Below are 14,013 nucleotides of genomic sequence, written 5' to 3'. Positions count from 1 at the left end.
TTCTTTGTATGTTTCAATTCCAAAAACTTAATTGCTCTATTTTATTTGTCGTTTTAGAATTTCAAAACCATTTATTATTATTTATGTTTATTATACCCTTACTTATCTTCTAAGTTTTAAATAATTTAGATATGTATTTATTGTGCTAGATGGAGAAGAAGAAGAAGTAAAATATAAAATTTTATAATATTTTTGTAAGAGTTAAAAGTTATTGTATTTTTTTTATGCCTAATTCTCTGCACGATATCAATTTAGACCTACGTTCAACACACTAACGTGAAATGTCCTTTTTGTCTTTAATGATTTAAAATTTTAGTCTTTCAGATATTCATATCTGTAAGTCAAATTACAAAGTTCTGGATATACAAATCCATAACTAATATGTCACTTCCAGATTTCATCATCCGGAAATTTACCTGAACAACATAAATGATCTTTCAAATGTCAAGATCCGTAAGGAAATATAAATGAGTTATGGATCTCAATTCTCAGCACCATTTACAGCACACCATTCAGGATATAAAAATTCAGAAGCCATAACTCATTTTTGAATATGATCCTCGGAAAGTTAAATGAAATACAAAAATAACCTAGATTTTAAAATCTGAAATGTATAAAACTCTTTCGGATTTGTACGCAAAAACAAAATTAAGGGCAATGTTGAATTTTAAATTTTCCGTTGGGTGCACCAATTGCCTTTTTTTTTTTTTTTTTTTTGTAAAACAACCTTAACAGATAGATAAAAAATGAATTGAGTATTAATTAGTCTTTGTTCATTTTGATAATATAGTTTAAATTCAATTGATGCAGATGTCAACTTCTGTTCATAAATTTATTACAGTTAATTGGTGCGGCGTCTTTTTGGGTGACGAAACTACGAGATGTTAAACTTTTTCACCGTTAATTAATCAGAGATTGTCATACATAGTGTTGTTGACTTCAATACAATGTATGCACACATTTAAAACTTTGAAACTAATAATTAAGCCAAAAATAAAAGTTTGTAGCTGAAATTTGATTGCTTTTAGAAATTATAGAGTAAATTTTAGAAATTGGGTTTAAATTCATCATCGTTCATGTTAAAAGCAGGCATGACAAGGCACTATCTACAGCCATCATCATCATGCATGGAAAAATGTGAGCGTTAAAGATCTTAACAAACAAAACCTTATTTACATTTTTTATCACTAAAATGGGATTTACAAGTTGAAAATACATACGATTACATCTTCAAGATATAGTATGAAGCGGCTGCACTAATAAAATTGGTGGCAGGAGCAGGAAGTCAATCTCCCTCTGCATCTCCTTCATGTGCTATCAAATTGCTTTTTTCTGCGTCGTTAGTGGTGCATTGATGCAAGTGGGGAGAAGCAAAGAGATTCCTCTGAACATCATCGGAGGTATGTAAATTCACAAAATTAGTGGTATTGCCGCTAGGCACAGTTGCGACATGGGGAGAATCAAAGTCAATGATGCCTCCGGCAGAATTTGGTCCGTTTTTACCGCTACCTATAACCAGCAAGCATTGTTAGACATAGCCCTTTCTTTCTAAATAAAATCTAGCAACTATTCGGAGGACGTATAACCTGGAAAATTAGAAGCAGGAGATGTGTTTGATAACGCAGGTGATGTTCCACTTCCTCTTTTCATCTTTGACTGCAAAGCAGAACTTGCCGTAAGTAAGGATTAATGGTCAGCTTATAAAGAAAAGGAAGAAACATCACTCCTCAATTTTAACTAGGTCAACAAAATGTACAAATTTTGCAATTGTCATGTAGAGAAGTAATCTTAACTTGGTGTTCGCAAGTACCCTTCACAAATATGCTATGAGGGGATTTGTTTTTGCTAAAAGATATGTGCAGCTAACTAAAGAACTTGAGCAAGTGTTCAACATACCTTCGAAATTTCTTCACAGTGCTTTACAACAATTGAGATACTTGCAAATCGTCCATGAGATAGCACATAGGCCCATAAGAGAAGCTTCCTTGGTATGCTCAAATCAAGTGCATCAATCCCAGCTGTACTTGGGTTGAATGATATATGTGTTACTAATTGAGATGGAATTAAATAAAAGTTTAGTCCAGAAGTAAGCACTACCGAAGAACTCTCCCTATAAAAATTATAGCATGCTCTGAGCAAAGTGTTTGCAGTTTCCAAATTATCATCAGAAGCTTTGTTGATGATAATATTTTTTATTTTTGTTAAAATTGAGCTCCATCTTGTTTCAATCTTTTCCAGATGAGTTGGATCTTGAAAAGCAGTACTCCATAATTCATTTGGCTGCAAATCAACGCTGAGCAACTGGCTATTATCCATCCCACTGTCAGTCAAGACCTGAATCCCATTTGACAATCCACATGATAATGGAGTTATTTGTGCCAAATTATATATAAGAGATCGGCACCAAGCTACAGAAGCATGCCTGCCAACTTCTGCAGAATTACTGTCTGAGAACTTTGGATTCTTAGAACGCTTCCGTATCTTCTCATTTATAGCTTCAAGAGTTTCTAGTTTTCCATTTTTCTCCAATAATACAATATAGTCATGAAGATATCTGCAAAGATTTGAGAATCTAAATTAGTTAACACGTTAATACAATTGAAAAACAGATGGCAAACGCATTGTATTTCAATCCAAAGAAGCTCAGAGAACATATTTTGTTCAAAAAGCCATATAGTAGATTGAATCTTATTACCCATATATGATACTCTCCGACATATCTGAGCCTTCAATTTCAGTCAAGCTGCATATTTCTGGCCATAGGCTGCCTTGTTCCATGAACAATGCAAACATTCTCTCCAGCACAATGTCATAACTGCTCCCTGAACCAGAGGCAGCAGTCTGAGAATGGCAGATAGTTGAAATTAGAGCCTTTAGATATCTTCCGATAGCCACTGGTATAAGATCTTCAATGCAGAATGAAAACTGCATTTGTGGTGGAAATAAAAGACAAACAACTAATGTTACAATGCCATCAAACCAGAGAACCAGATAGGCAAAAACGGCAGAAGAAATGAAGCACACGTCATAGTTGAAGGGTGACTAATAACATATAACTACAGGGGTGATGCACAGAGCACAATAAAACACAAATAGTTAAGCCTCCAAGGCTGCTTAAGAAACACATTTGAAGGGTCTAGGAGAGTCTGAAGCAAAATATAATAATTAGTGCAATTCATTCTCTAATATTGTTGAAGAATAAGTACTAACTTTAATTGGCAACAAGAACCTCCATGTTTTATCGAAGTAAAATTGATCCACTAAGGTTTGGATCCACTAGTTAATCAGTTATGTTAATATAAAAATAAACATTGAAGAGAGAAAGGAAGACAAGGAATCCACCCGAGTCAAAGTACAAAACAGAAAACAAGGAAAATAAATCAAAGAACTTTTCCCCCTTGATAAATCTGATGCTAAACTCTTCAAATTCAGGACCAGATTTAACTGTGGTCGTGAAGGGGCTTCCTTCCCTTGTGCCCATATAAACTGTAAATCCATCTCTTTAGCAGTAAATTCTTATCACCTAATTTAACTTTAACTAAATCAATCTTATTCTTACTATGTAAAATGCAACAAGCCAAATCATCAAACAATTCTCACTAATCAAGTGCCAAGAAGTGCTTCCATGAGATGTAAGTTAAGTAGTAAATCAGGACTCTAGAATTTACCCGTTTATCTGCCCGTAAAGCAGCGTACGAACGTTCAAGAATACATCTATCCCCAGTTTCCTCCAATAGTTTGAGATAAAAGAGCAAATACTTCCGAATGCAAGTAATAAATTTTCGAGAACTTTCTGGTAAGTTAACCTCAAGGGCTTTTTTGTTCCCAGCAGAACCTGGTGTCTTGCGCCTGACATTAAATGCAAAATAGATTAGTCCTAGGTTGGGACTTATTTCTGTTTCCTTCCTCCTACATAGCATGGATAACAAATCCACTAAAGGTTAAAATATTTTGACAAGGAATCCCTCAAGTTACACAAGGCAGTTTGGGTAAAATTTCTTTGCATTGAGATAGAAAGAAAAGGTTCCAAGAGACTACCATCTTTCAAATCTTCAATTTTTTTGTTAGAACACTAATTAAAATTATCATCCTTCAAATTTGTCAAATCAATTGTTAGTGACAAAATGCCATTTCATTAACCAAATTAAAAAAAAAAACTTAAAAATGAAAGGATAAGAACAATCATACCTTCCTTTTTTTACCATGCTATCAATTTCCCACATATTTATTGTAAATGATGAGCGCGAAGATTTGAAGCAAAAAGATAGATGATCCTTTGCCCTCTCTATATCACCACTCTCACCTCTTTTGTACAGCCCTTGTGCCAGCATGTATCTAGCCTTATGAAAATGTTTGAGATCCCCCTCCACACACATTTCAAGAGCAGAAAGGCAATCATTGTAAAGCATAGACCATGCAGTATTCAATTTAAGCAACTCTTCATGGTTTGTTTCCACAAAATTGGTATGGATGCATCTCTCCTTTGTATTTATAAATGAGCTGTCCATACCACTAAGGATACTTGTGACAGCTTCTTTTACAGACTGATTAAAGGAGTTTGCTGAGAGAACCTGTTTAAGACCAAACAATAGGAAAAAAATATAAGATGAAGTGCCCAAATTATACAGTCAATTAAAGAATTGAAGGTTAACCTTTGAATTAAAGTAACTGCAACTGTAGAGGACAGAAAAACAAGATATGACAGTTAATGTAATCAGAATAAATGGACAATGTCAAAGACAGATAAATAAAGTAATACCAAAATAGAGTACAGTGATCAGAAAAGGGAGGGAAAACCTTCAAAATCTCCAAATTCTGCTTTCCATGCCTGAACAATAATTTCAAGCGTGAGGCATGCATCCTATATACAGGATCAACAGCCGATGTGTTCAAAGCGATAGCTTTATTGTAATATGATAGTGCAATTTCATGTGAATATCCAAGTTTTTCGCTGAGTTTACCCAGGTAAAAGGCATGCAACCAATCTTGTCTGCACAAAGAATCAAGTAGTTCATAAACATCGCATCAAAGCTAGAGAAGTCCAGAAAATAACAATATAAAAGGAAAAAGAATATACTTAAGTGTGAAGGCTTTCTTAAAATGTTTCAGTGAGTTCTCACAAAATGTCATCCACGCTGCATCCTTTAAGGGCAAAACAGATCTCTGATCATAAAAAGGGACTACATTTTGAAGACTGTCATAGTATACCAATGCCAATAACTCATGTATCTCACACTGGAAATACAACAAAAGCAAAAAAAAGGTTAAATATATAAACAACCAATACTATTACCAAGGCAATAATGATATCACAGAAGATTCTTAAAGAGTGTCTACATTTGAGTAAATGTTTGTAAGCATATACAGTCACAAATCTATAACATAAAACTTGTACGTTAAAGCATCATATATAGCTTTTTACCACACATTTTCATTAGTCTTAGAAAAATATTATCAGGCATTCAACGCAACCAAGTAGCTAAACAATGAATGTCACTGTTAGTGCAGATAACATTTGCAGGTCTAAACACAGTTTTTCTTGTTAGATTCCCATTTTGATTGAATTCAACTAAGTTAAACAACCAGATGGTATAAATAAAAAGAAATTTTAAAAGGAGTAAATATATAAATAGAGGTAAACCTTCTGAGCAGATGTCTTTGCCAAAGCTAAACTCATTAGTAGGCATCGTCTACTCCTCCTTCGGCTTGTTTCCACTCTCTCAGATAAAGTAGCATTCTTCCTCCACCCTACTACATTAACGTGCTTGCTACCATCATTTAGCAACAAATCTACTTCCTGGCTCAGTGCAACAACAGAGAAACATTTATAAAACTATATAGGGCAGCATACTTAGAAATTAAGACAATAATATTAATAATAATTTTTATTAGTAAATTCACAGCATTCAGAATTTTAATAAGCCAAATAACATTTCTAACTTACCTCATCATAAATATTTCCAAGTCTCTGCCAGCTTTCAAAGCGCAGAGGATTGTAAATGAGATCATATTTGAAGAGCTTTGCATTTTGTTGAACAAATTCTTCCCCTTCCTTGGTCAGCACAAATCCAGGCCACTTATCTGTTGCACTCATTTCCTCAGAAAGAGCCAAGAAATAATACAAGTTACAGTAGACCTCCAAATATGGCTCAGACCTGAAAGGCAAATGCTTCGAGATAAACTTAAGATGCTAAAAGCAAGGAATATCAAGGATATATTGTAGCCATTAAATTTAAATCAGAAGTGGCATTTACATAAAACAAATTAAAAAAGAAGCACCTACACTACTGCACAATGTATACCTTCTCAATAATGTTGCATTATAGTGAACAAGGCCACCCACATCAGGAAACATTCTCTCAGTAATAGATTCAAGAAATCCATCAGATCCAGCCTCCTCTGAGAGCTGTTCCTCGCATAGATTAGGATCATCTAGGAACTTATCTATAGGGTTTCCTTCTAAGAAGTCCTCTGGTGGCTGCAGAAAGTGCTTTCTGATAGCTCTTAAAACTCTACGAAGTTTGACCAGTCCCGTCCTCTAATACATAATATTTTAGCAAAATATAATCACAAATGACATTTTCTGTACAATATTCCACATACAAGTTGTACTACACAAGTTATGGATTGAGAAAACTCACAGAGGATGACTTTGCATAGGGAAGAACATACTTGAAAACGTCAGCACATTGTTCTTTAGTTTGATAATCTCCTCGGCTTGTGTTTTTGTGCACTACTAGATCATCCTCATACGATGAATCAGATCTTAGATGTAATCCATATAAACAGAAAAAGCACTGATCTAAGGCACAGTCGATTTTAGACTCGAGTTCCTCTCGTTCATCATCAGAGAGTTCATTTACACATTCAATCAATTGATTGCTTGAACTTTCACCCATAATTAACTTACTGTCAGTGCCAGCACCTCCATGATTTTCACATTCAACTTCCTTGCTGTCTTTATCACGAAATCTGCACGAGAAAATATCTTGGGATAATATTCCTTCAGAAACATCCTTTTTAACTGAATTAATTTCATCAATTTTGGTCCAATCCATCTGGATGCCTAATGTGTCTGATTTTGATTCTTCGAAAGACACATTGACAAGACTGTTTTTGGACACTTCTTCACATTGCATTGATTCTTTATGGTGAAAGCTGGATTTAAGCCTCATATCCAAGGCCAAGAGATGCTTTATTGCAAATCTAAGAAATGTTCCTTCTTCGCCTTTGCCACCTTCACCCAAACAGCAAAGCCCATATTCAGCAAGCAAGTCATGTGTTGCAACAATTAAATCAACCTGAGTTAAGAATGCAGAAAAGAATAGTAGAAGTTTTTCATCAAGAAAAGGAAACACCAAAACAACCAAATCACTTAAAAGTACAATTATTCGGAGAAGGAGATAAGCTAACTTGAGTTTTGATAGGTGTGGTTGGGCTAAGATGCTGGAGTTTGCAGAAAACAACAACTGCATCAACGAAACATCTGCTTTCAGCTTGATCAGAAAGTACTTCTGTTGAGGCTTTATTGCAGACTAGTATGCTGGCAACATAGCTGATGATTAACAACAGCAGAGACTGCATTTGACAAATGCTACGTGTTGGAACAGAAAGGTCATCCTGAAAGTATAAGAAAGAACATGCTTTCACCACAAATAACATTCTAATTGAAATATCAAGGAAACAAAAGGTACTATAAGTAAACAAGTTACACAGACCACCGTTAGCAATCACACAGATTATGTCCACTTTTTTTGTAAAAAATAGAGAGGAAAGTACCAACAGTGAGGACAAGAGTTATCTTTTCAAAACAGAAATAGAAAATAATGACATAGGAAGAAAGAATATAAAAGAATGCTGCAGACGCAACAAAGCCTCTAAAGGAAAATTCCCTTAAAACAACTATGAGTGAACAAGAGAGACGCCACAATTGCCACCCAAATCGAAGCATATCAAGTGGCAATCAGAGGTTTTTAAAATTTGAGCTTTCCACTCAACCCAAATACAAAAGTGGATAGCAAAAATTGCTTACCAATGAATCAAAGAATTGTTTCAGAGTGAAATGCATGCACACTCAAGATTGATCCAGCATGTCAAACAATTTATTCCTAAGGAAAAGAGCCATACAACAGTGAATAAATAATTGGGCCCTTGTTGCCACACTCAAGTTGCACATCACATAAATATCAAAGAAAAAGAGCCCATGTGAGGCCTACAAATAAACAAAAAGGCATTAATATTACTCATACTGAGAGTACTGCACTACTTCAGTACAGAAAAAGCTCACAGGTTTCGCTTTGAACAACAGAGTTCAAAAAATTAGTTTCCGTCTCAATAAACCAGCTCAAAAATAAAAACTTGTCAGTTTGGAAATAACACTAAAGAATCCAATTCCTGTCAGACCCGTACACATTCAGTGAAAAAAAATCATAATTTGTATAGCTGATAATCCTGAAGGCTAAGCTATGTTTGAAAAGGTCTTCCCAATTATTTATGGCAAGAGATTCCAGTAAAATATATCCAGATCAAAGATATTGCTATCATTTAGTATAATCAATGAAACAGTAAGGAGGAAAAATAAGAAAATAGGATAACAAAGTTCCAATTACAAATACAATTATTTTTGTGGTTTGGCATAAAAAAAAAGAGATTCAGTAGGTTTTTTAAAAGACCATGCTCAAAAAGATAGGAAAGAAAAAATCAGGAAAAAAAGCCAAAACAACTCATCAAATACATAGAGCCCACCAATCTCCTGTATTTCTATGAGAAATCTGTGAGCCAAAAATATCCACAAGCAAACAACATAAATAATGAGGATGAGCCCTTTTTTAATTACAATACAACAGAAAATTAGTTTTTCATGTAGATGACACAGTGATGTTTATTCAAAAAGGAGTAAGTAATTAATACTATTCTAGATCCTCATTTCAAGGCTGATAATAGATAACTAGTAGGTAAATTTTAATTAACCGATGTGTTTTTCAGGAAGGAGAATGACATATAGTTCCTGAACTTCTTGGATGAACAGAATCCAAAACTACTGAAATGGTATTAGCTTACAGAATCTCCACGTTGATCAATAATTTTCTTCACTTGTGAGATACAGTCAGAGAGTGCCTTCACTTCATCCACAACCAAGTGACTACAGTGCTTGCTAGAACTTTCCTTTGAATCAATATCAAAATTAGGAGATGCATTGAAATGAGGTGTTTGATCGGAGGATTTAAATGATTTAATACATGTACTTAAGCCCATCTTTGTCATAAGTATTTTCAGCTTCCTATAATGACAATTGAAATACATCTCCACATCCATTGGCCTTGTCTTTTGGCATGCTTCCATTAGAACATCTACAGCCATGAGCTCAGTGGAAGATATCTTTTCATCTTTTGTATCTGCCATGGATAAAGGGAATGAATCAAGGTAGACATCCCGCATGGAGAACAGAAGTGGAGAAAGCAGGGATACACACTCCAAATACTTTTCATGCTCCATCATCTTAATGACAGAATTCTCCATCAAGAAATTGACCTTCAATATATTAATTTCATCAAGAACTCTATCAAAGTTTAGCTCTTTTACAGCCTTGCAATGTGGACGAGGAACCGAACATAAAGAATCTTCCACATTTTCTCTCTTGGCCAAAAGTGACAAAGCAATACAGAATTCTTCACAAGCTTTAGCCCTGTTGCCATCACCAATAGACAATCTCCCACTTAGCCAGAAAAATCGAGCCCAGAGAGAACTCTTTTTTATCAAAAGTGAGCTGTCTAAATTTAAATTGCTCGTAGAGGAGGTATCTACTGCTTTTACAATGGTCTCCTGTATACTATCAATCGAAAAACAACCTTCATAGGCATTAGTCAAGTGAAAAGGATAATCTAAAGCTACAGATTCTATGATCTTACAAAGATGGTAAGACGTCTCAGAAATAAATTCTGACTGATTAGAACCAATGGGAGGGCATAATCCAAAGTCATAATATAACTCAGCAAGGAAAATATCACATTCAGCCGTTCTGTCTTTTCCCCAATGCCTGGTCAACTTTTCCAACTCCAGAAATTTGAAAAAAGCATCCTGATATGTGAGACCTTGTCTTGCAACCTCTTCTAAAAGCAAGTGCCCCATATGATAAGCACCATAATTGTTTGAGGTTTCTCTTACAAATGCAGAAACATTATAATACTCAGAATTTCCTAAACAAGATAGTGTTGTGGTCTCTCTATCAATTGTATCTTGACCCTCCAATCCACCGATAATAAATGGCTCTAGATATTGAATGACAACCTTAGTAGGGTCCTTGCCATAAGAAGAATCAGATTCTTCTTTCCCTGGTTTACGACTCCGGAGCCTTTCAAGTCGAGAACTTCTCCTTTCATGTGGTTGTTCTTCTTGAGTATTTGCTTCTTTCTCTTTAAAAACACTTGATTGTTCTATGTTACCATCACCAAAAGCACTATTATCACCATTGGACCCTTTCATTTCCACAGTGTTCATAACAGCTTCTGAGCTATGTGGTAAGATTATGCTTAGCTTAATATCAGGAGAGGTTAATGCCTTTTCAGGATCCATCTCACTTTGTGGTGATAAGATTTCCAGGAGTGCATCAGCAAGAGCCACCCAGGAAACTTCTGTCAGGTGCAGTTCTTTATTCTGTTTCAGCTTTTTGAATGCAACATCCTCATCTGCATTGTCATTGGAAGTTTTTCTCTTGTCAGGAAATTTGAGTCGCACATGTTTAGGTTCGAGTTTATCTATGCCTCTTGGAGCAAATGGCAAAATTTCTGATTCTTCAATGGTATTTCTAACATGCAAAGCACGAGAATGTGAAGGCCAGTGCCTCAAAATCAATTCAGAAACAGAAAGGCAAGCAACCTCATCGCCAATTGCAATAAGAACTTCCAAAAGCTTCTCCATGCAATTCCCTGATGACACAGAAGGGATCAAATATACATAAATACATAATATGAGTATGTTTGCATAGAAGGTGTAGGATTAATTTTGAAAAAAAAGGTATTATGAAAATAACTTTCAAAGGGTGAAGTTTATTGTATAAAATTATTCTTTAAAGTGATTTAAAAAAAAAAAAAAAACTAGTCTTGTGTGGATAAGGATGAGCTTTGTTACAATTAGATTACAAACTCAGGTCCCAATGCTCACATGGTAAACGGGTACATGCACATGTTTGTTCTTGCTCATACCTCATAATAATGGGAGCCCCAAGTATTGGGATTCCTTTTTATTATTTATGATTGTATGATGTTAGTGAAAATTACTTTTGAAAAAGGAGTTCGACAACAAGTTCAAATTTTAAATTAGCATTTAAATGCTATGCATGACAACATATTTGTAAAACTACAAGCCAAATACATCAAAATCAATCCTTGCTGAATCTGCATTCACTCAGCCAGAATCAACATAATATTTCTGACAGAATGGCAGTTCACACTTCTCAATATATAAATTTTACTTTTGTACATAAAATTGATAAGAAAAATATGCCAAAAGTAATTCTCCAGTCCAAAGTGCTTTTGTACAGTGCAGAAGCCATTCCTCACTTTCATTCAAACATGCTCATAGACACATAAAGGGATTGATAAACAGTTCGTTCAAAGACACCCAACTGTAATACATGACGGGTAAAGATAACCCAAAGAGGTAAACAAAAAATTGAATTTCACATACAAGTAAAACTAAGAAGCACTCCACTACGCTGCTATTAGAAAAAGAAAAAAGACTTGTTAAGATCTAAGAGAATAAGGTGCTTACAGTTATTAGGGCTACACAACAGGCCTTGCTCAAATGCCCAACGTGAAATACTCAGCGAGCCCATTGAGCATGACAATGTTCCAAGCTGGTTCCAAACAACAGAATCTTTAGAGTCGATCTCCACAGCTTGAAGATAACAGCGTAAAGCATTCTCATAATATGTGGAACCTTGATTAAGAAATACAGCAGCAAGGTTTTTCAATGCCAAAAACCTGTAGAGGCATTTGTAAGAACTACAAAACACTCATAAGGAGATATAAATATTCAAGCATATATCAAATTCCCAATAAAAAACTTGTTACAAAACCTAATGTATCCCTAACCAAAAGCTCTCAACAATGCTAAGGCTAAGCTGATATTGAATGGAGCCAGTCTAGAATCAGAAGCATTGAAAGCGAGGTGACAACTAACACAGAGAAAAATGCAACAAGTACGAGAAAAGTGTATGTAGGTTTTACCTACATGATACCAAATCATAAACTAAGATCAATTTTGTTAAACTAAGATTTCCACCCCGAGGGATAGCTTTAAAACTAACTTCACCAGTGACATGCTTCACGAAAAATAAAAATAGTGATCGAATTGTCGTGATATGAGAACCAAGCGCCGTAAAACCTAAGGATAAAGGAATTTATTGCGACATATTCACGCGAAATGTTACCTTAGACTATAATTTGAAAGGAAGAAATTCTTGCATGATCACAGTGTCAATCAAATGCTCAGAAAAAATATTAAAATAACTAAATAACTAAAGGAAACAAGCACAAACTTTAACACGTACTTTCTAGTTATTTTAATTAATTACGGGTACTAAGCTCGTCTAAAATTGATCAATGAAAGAGGCGACTATGAGCAAACAGTGATGACGGAACAGTGGATAACTTAATAGACAAAGTGTAGTATAGCACAGATAAAAACCTGAGTTGCAATAGATGACCATCACTGGCACTGCTATTCACCTGATAACAGGAAACACATCAAACCACCAATCCTAAATGAAATTAATGATTGAACAAATTATGCATGACCCAAAAACCAATACCTGAGCATTAGCAATAAGAGGATCTTTAAGAACAGATTCCAAGAGCTCGCGAGACTTCTCGTACTCTTTTGCTTGTAACTTGAGAAGCCCGTCATGATAAGTTTGAGAAAGATGAAATTCCTGAAAAAAAAAATGGAATCAATAACGGTAATGTAGAAGCTGAATTTGTATTAAAAAATATAAAAATAATAACAGCACATATACGAATAACAAAGCTATTAAGAGATCCAGTGCACCGTAAGCAAAGCTCTCAGAAGTGCTGAACATTTTCAATTACGCTCAAACAGGAATACGGAGAGAAAGAAACGTACCTGGGCTTCTTTCGTGGGAGCTAGTGGTTCCCACTTAGTTTTGGAGTCAGTGTCATTGATAGCAGCAATTGAGAACTGAAAAGGCAAAACCAAAGCCATTAATCAGAATGAATAATTCAACACCGCGAATTCAAGAAGCTACCAACGAGTAACGACAATGGTACGAAGATTTGAACAAAAATATAGTCACGTACCATATTCGGACTTCAGAACGGTAAGCGTTCACGCGGTTTCGTGTCGTACCTGTAGATTCGGCAATTTAGGGTTCCAATTTTGTTTGGATTTTGGCTTCAAAACGTTTCAGTTATCAAGAGCTTTATTTCAACAGGCACTTTAGTTATTATCAAGCGAGCGCGCTCTGAAAACGCCCTTTAACCATTGAACAAACGACGTCGTACTAGGGGCTTCTCTGCTATCTTTGACATTCGAACGGAAAAAAGCGTCTATCTTCTCTACCACACTACGGCTCAGTTTGCGGTGTTGCAATTGCATTAGGAGAATCAAAGTGTGTTTCCGCAATAACCCGCACCTCTACGTACCCTACGTCACTTTTGGATTTATTTTGTCTTTGAAAAAAAAGTTAAATACAGTTTTATTCTTCATTTTTTTAAATTCTCTATCTACACCATTTACACTTTTATTTTTCTAATTAATAATTTTTATTTTTATTTTTTTATTTAGCACTCTTTTATTTTTATTTTTTTATCTAACATTCTTTTATTTTTTATTTTCCTATTTAACACCATTTATTTTTTGATAATTTTATTTTTGAATATTTTTAATGTTTAAAATATTTAGAAATATAATTAATGAATAAAGAAATAAGTTTTTATAAAATAAAATAAAAAAAATTAAAATGTTTAGTTTAAAATTATTTTTTTTAAGAATGAA

At 34.6% G+C, this 14,013-nt stretch overlaps 1 protein-coding gene across 5 annotated transcripts; it reads right to left on the bottom strand.

The window, feature by feature from the left end:
- Positions 1 to 1,043: 1,043 nt before the first annotated feature.
- On the bottom strand, positions 1,044 to 13,686 carry LOC137822969 (Tetratricopeptide repeat (TPR)-like superfamily protein). 5 transcript variants are annotated; one of them, XM_068628022.1, is made up of 19 exons: positions 13,366 to 13,686; positions 13,123 to 13,197; positions 12,812 to 12,931; positions 12,688 to 12,728; positions 11,770 to 11,981; positions 9,061 to 10,925; positions 7,414 to 7,620; positions 6,642 to 7,301; positions 6,303 to 6,538; positions 5,945 to 6,155; positions 5,642 to 5,797; positions 5,078 to 5,235; positions 4,798 to 4,990; positions 4,189 to 4,571; positions 3,669 to 3,849; positions 2,696 to 2,925; positions 1,897 to 2,554; positions 1,587 to 1,656; positions 1,044 to 1,509 (listed from the first exon to the last, which is right to left on the bottom strand). In XM_068628022.1, exons 5-19 carry the CDS (start codon positions 11,831 to 11,833, stop codon positions 1,286 to 1,288), a joined length of 5,496 nt encoding a protein of 1,831 aa, XP_068484123.1. In that variant the 5' UTR covers positions 11,834 to 11,981; positions 12,688 to 12,728; positions 12,812 to 12,931; positions 13,123 to 13,197; positions 13,366 to 13,686; the 3' UTR covers positions 1,044 to 1,285. The 5 variants fall into 5 exon arrangements, with proteins under 5 accessions (XP_068484123.1, XP_068484122.1, XP_090150873.1 ...); XM_068628021.1 differs by having other exon boundaries at positions 13,317 to 13,664; XM_090294747.1 differs by lacking the exon at positions 13,366 to 13,686 and having other exon boundaries at positions 13,123 to 13,236.
- Between the last annotated feature and the right edge of the window lie 327 nt (positions 13,687 to 14,013).

The sequence above is a fragment of the Phaseolus vulgaris genome, chromosome 9 (assembly GCF_051622355.1).
Source record: "Phaseolus vulgaris cultivar YP4 chromosome 9, ASM5162235v1, whole genome shotgun sequence".
In the NCBI taxonomy this organism is placed as follows: domain Eukaryota; kingdom Viridiplantae; phylum Streptophyta; class Magnoliopsida; order Fabales; family Fabaceae; genus Phaseolus; species Phaseolus vulgaris.
This window is presented reverse-complemented; position numbering and strand designations above follow the sequence as displayed.

What these genes read in the sequence shown, in the direction of transcription:
- LOC137822969 (XM_090294747.1), bottom strand. Translation starts at nt 13,221, where the DNA reads ATGGCTTTGGTTTTGCCTTTTCAGTTCTCAATTGCTGCTATCAATGAC. An exon ending in TTGGAAATATTTATGATGAG is followed by an intron (nt 5,798 to 5,944) that starts GTAAGTTAGAAA and finishes GCACTGAGCCAG; the next exon opens with GAAGTAGATTTGTTGCTAAA. An exon ending in AGAATTTGGAGATTTTGAAG is followed by an intron (nt 4,572 to 4,797) that starts GTTTTCCCTCCC and finishes GGTCTTAAACAG; the next exon opens with GTTCTCTCAGCAAACTCCTT.